At 51.9% G+C, this 2,750-nt stretch overlaps 1 protein-coding gene across 1 annotated transcript; it reads left to right on the top strand.

Annotated features, from left to right (window-relative positions):
- The first annotated feature begins 870 nt into the window (after positions 1-870).
- Positions 871-2,443, top strand: RPS14 (ribosomal protein S14). Its single transcript, XM_031055179.1, has 4 exons — positions 871-1,034; positions 1,318-1,479; positions 1,661-1,737; positions 2,333-2,443. Exons 1-4 carry the CDS (start codon positions 886-888, stop codon positions 2,398-2,400), a joined length of 456 nt encoding a protein of 151 aa, XP_030911039.1. The 5' UTR covers positions 871-885; the 3' UTR covers positions 2,401-2,443.
- The last annotated feature ends 307 nt before the right edge of the window (positions 2,444-2,750 follow it).

The following is a 2,750-nucleotide window of genomic DNA, read 5'->3' as shown; positions in this document are numbered from 1 at the left end:
TCGGAGCTCGATGCCGGCGGTACAGCGTGTGCTGCGTGCTCCGTGTGGGCCTCGCTGGGCTGGGGAGAGCGCTGTCCGTGGAGCCCGTGCGCCATGGATGTGTCGAGGAGGGGATGTGGTGCTATCGAAGTGGCCGCGCAGACACTGCTGTAAATCGATGTTACAGTGCTCGGGGCAGTTGGTGGAGAGGGCAAGGCCGAGGGTGAGCCTGGGTTGTGTTTGGGTTGTGCAGCGGCCGGACGTGTCCCTTGTGCAGGGCGCCGGCTGTAGCAGGAGTTTGTCAGGAGAGGGCAATAGGGAACCGTTTTTCTGTGCTTGGCAGCCGATGCCCAGGATCCCCGGCCATCAAACCGAGCACAGCCGAGTACTGCCCCTGCTGTCTCCCATCGTTGGGGGTGGGCTTCGGGAGCAGGAGACTTGGCTGGGCTCCCAAGGATGTGGTTGGGAGACCAATATTGTGGAAAAACCCAAGCTGGTATTTAAGAGGTCTGCAGACTCGGGACTTACTGACAATACCGGGTCTGTGTAATTGTTTGGTTTGGTGTTTTCTTTCCATAAACCCACATAAATAAAGGGAAATGCTCATCATTGCTGATTATCAAGGAAATGAGCTCCCTTGTGCACTGCTGTGGTGGGACTTGGGGACGTCAGCTGCCATGAAGTGCAGCAGGAGAGACTCCTAAACAGCTGTAGATGATGACCTGTGTGCCAGGATACAGCAAAGTGGGAACTGTGGGGGTTATAAGAAATGTACCTGTGTTTTACCAGTGGTAACTCACTTTTTCTTGCTTGGTAAAAGGTTGAAATAGCAGGAATTTCATAAAATTCTTGAATAATGCTGAGAAGCTACCAACACTCATACATCTCTTTTGTTGTTGTTCAGAAATGGCACCTCGTAAGGGCAAGGAGAAGAAGGAAGAGCAGGTCATCAGCCTGGGACCCCAGGTTGCTGAAGGAGAAAATGTCTTTGGTGTCTGCCACATCTTTGCCTCCTTCAATGACACTTTTGTCCATGTGACTGATCTGTCTGGCAAGTGAGTATGGGACAGGCATCACCTCACTGCAGTGCCCAGCTCCTTCGGGTGTGAAAGCAAAAACTGGGTTTGGCAAGAGGTTCCACCAAATCCTTGAGTTTCTGCTGAGCTTCATGCATGGTGCATATACATGAGCTGGGTGGCTTGGTGAGCTCTTCTGATCAAGATGGTGTTCAGGGTGCTGTGTGGCTTATTGATCTGGTAACATTGGAAATAATAGGTTCTGGCTTGGGGGAAGAACAAAGAATGGCTTTGTTTTGAACATCACCTTTTCCTTCTGTAGGGAACCCATCTGCCGTGTGACTGGTGGGATGAAGGTGAAGGCAGACAGAGATGAGTCCTCTCCCTACGCAGCCATGCTGGCAGCCCAGGACGTTGCCCAGAGGTGCAAGGAGCTGGGCATCACTGCCCTGCACATCAAGCTGCGTGCAACTGGGGGCAACAGGTACAGCAGGAGGGCTGGGACACCAGTAGTGACATGGCTGTGGGGGCTGGTGGTGAATGGGTGTGGAACACCAGGAGGGTGGTTTGGCATGGGGAAAGTGTGGCTTTCATATTCCTGGCTGTTTGTAAACTCTGTTCAGCCTCTGGGTCATTAAAGGGGTTGTTGGTTCTGACTCCTCCAGGACCAAGACTCCTGGACCCGGTGCTCAGTCAGCCCTGAGAGCTCTGGCCCGCTCTGGAATGAAGATTGGCCGCATTGGTGAGTGAGGAAAAAAGGGATTAATCTTAACTTCGGGACTTCATGGCTGCTTAGATGGCACCAATGAAAGGATTTCATGTAAACAGATCCTTAAATTGACCAGTAGGTGGTGAGAGCAGTACTCAGAAGCCCGGTTTCTGTGCGCAGGGCAAACCCCAGCTTGGAGCAGGATGCTGCTGCTCCTCTGATGTCACATGGCTGTTCTGGCACCTAAAAATACCTTGTTGGTCTTGGTGACTCAGTAATAACGGAGTTCTCCAGCTGTTGTAGGGAGAGTCCTGAACTTTGTAGGGAAGTTACAAGATGCAGTGGTGATGGTTGTGCTGAAAATTCTTCAAGCATCCTGTGTTTCTTTTGAACTGCTGTGGCTGCTTGGTTTAAGTGGGATGGGAGATGGGGATTTTTGCTTGCACAGCGTTAAAGCCCTGGGTACCCAGCCTGTGGCAAGTTCCCAAATACCTTCACAGAGAGTTCCTTCTGCACATATGCAACTCCTGTAGTGTCCAAGTGCTAAGGTGTTGGGTGGTGGCTGTGCCCAGGCGGTTTCTGGGGGTGCCTCTGGAAGATAACTGTGTTCTGGATTCTCTCCCTGCAGAGGATGTCACCCCCATCCCCTCCGACAGCACTCGCAGGAAGGGTGGCCGCCGTGGACGTCGTCTGTAATCAGCGCAGCACCTTCTGTTATTAAAGCTCTCTTAAACCTCCATTTAGCTCTGTGTTTCTTACTGGGGTGTGCTCAGAAGCCAAGGGGCTTCAGGTAATTCCATCCACAGATGGCTTGTGCTATGGAGTGAGGCCTCTGGCTTGGTGGGGAACCAGGCTGGCTGATCCAAAGCCACAGGGGTCTTGGGCTTCATATAGTTAAAGCTGCTTTTAAAATGAGTCATGACCTCTTGCATCTCCTGGAAAAGAAAGCTGGGCTGGGAATGAGCAACTGCTGCTGGATTTTCTGCAAAATGTTGCTTAATGCATCACTTCCCTTTTCTGTGGAAAAAGTCCTCTCTCTGCCTGGA

This window comes from Geospiza fortis, unplaced genomic scaffold (assembly GCF_000277835.1).
Source record: "Geospiza fortis unplaced genomic scaffold, GeoFor_1.0 scaffold55, whole genome shotgun sequence".
NCBI lineage: Eukaryota > Metazoa > Chordata > Aves > Passeriformes > Thraupidae > Geospiza > Geospiza fortis.
Note: the sequence above shows the minus strand (reverse complement) of the source record. Positions and strands in the feature narration are given on the sequence as shown.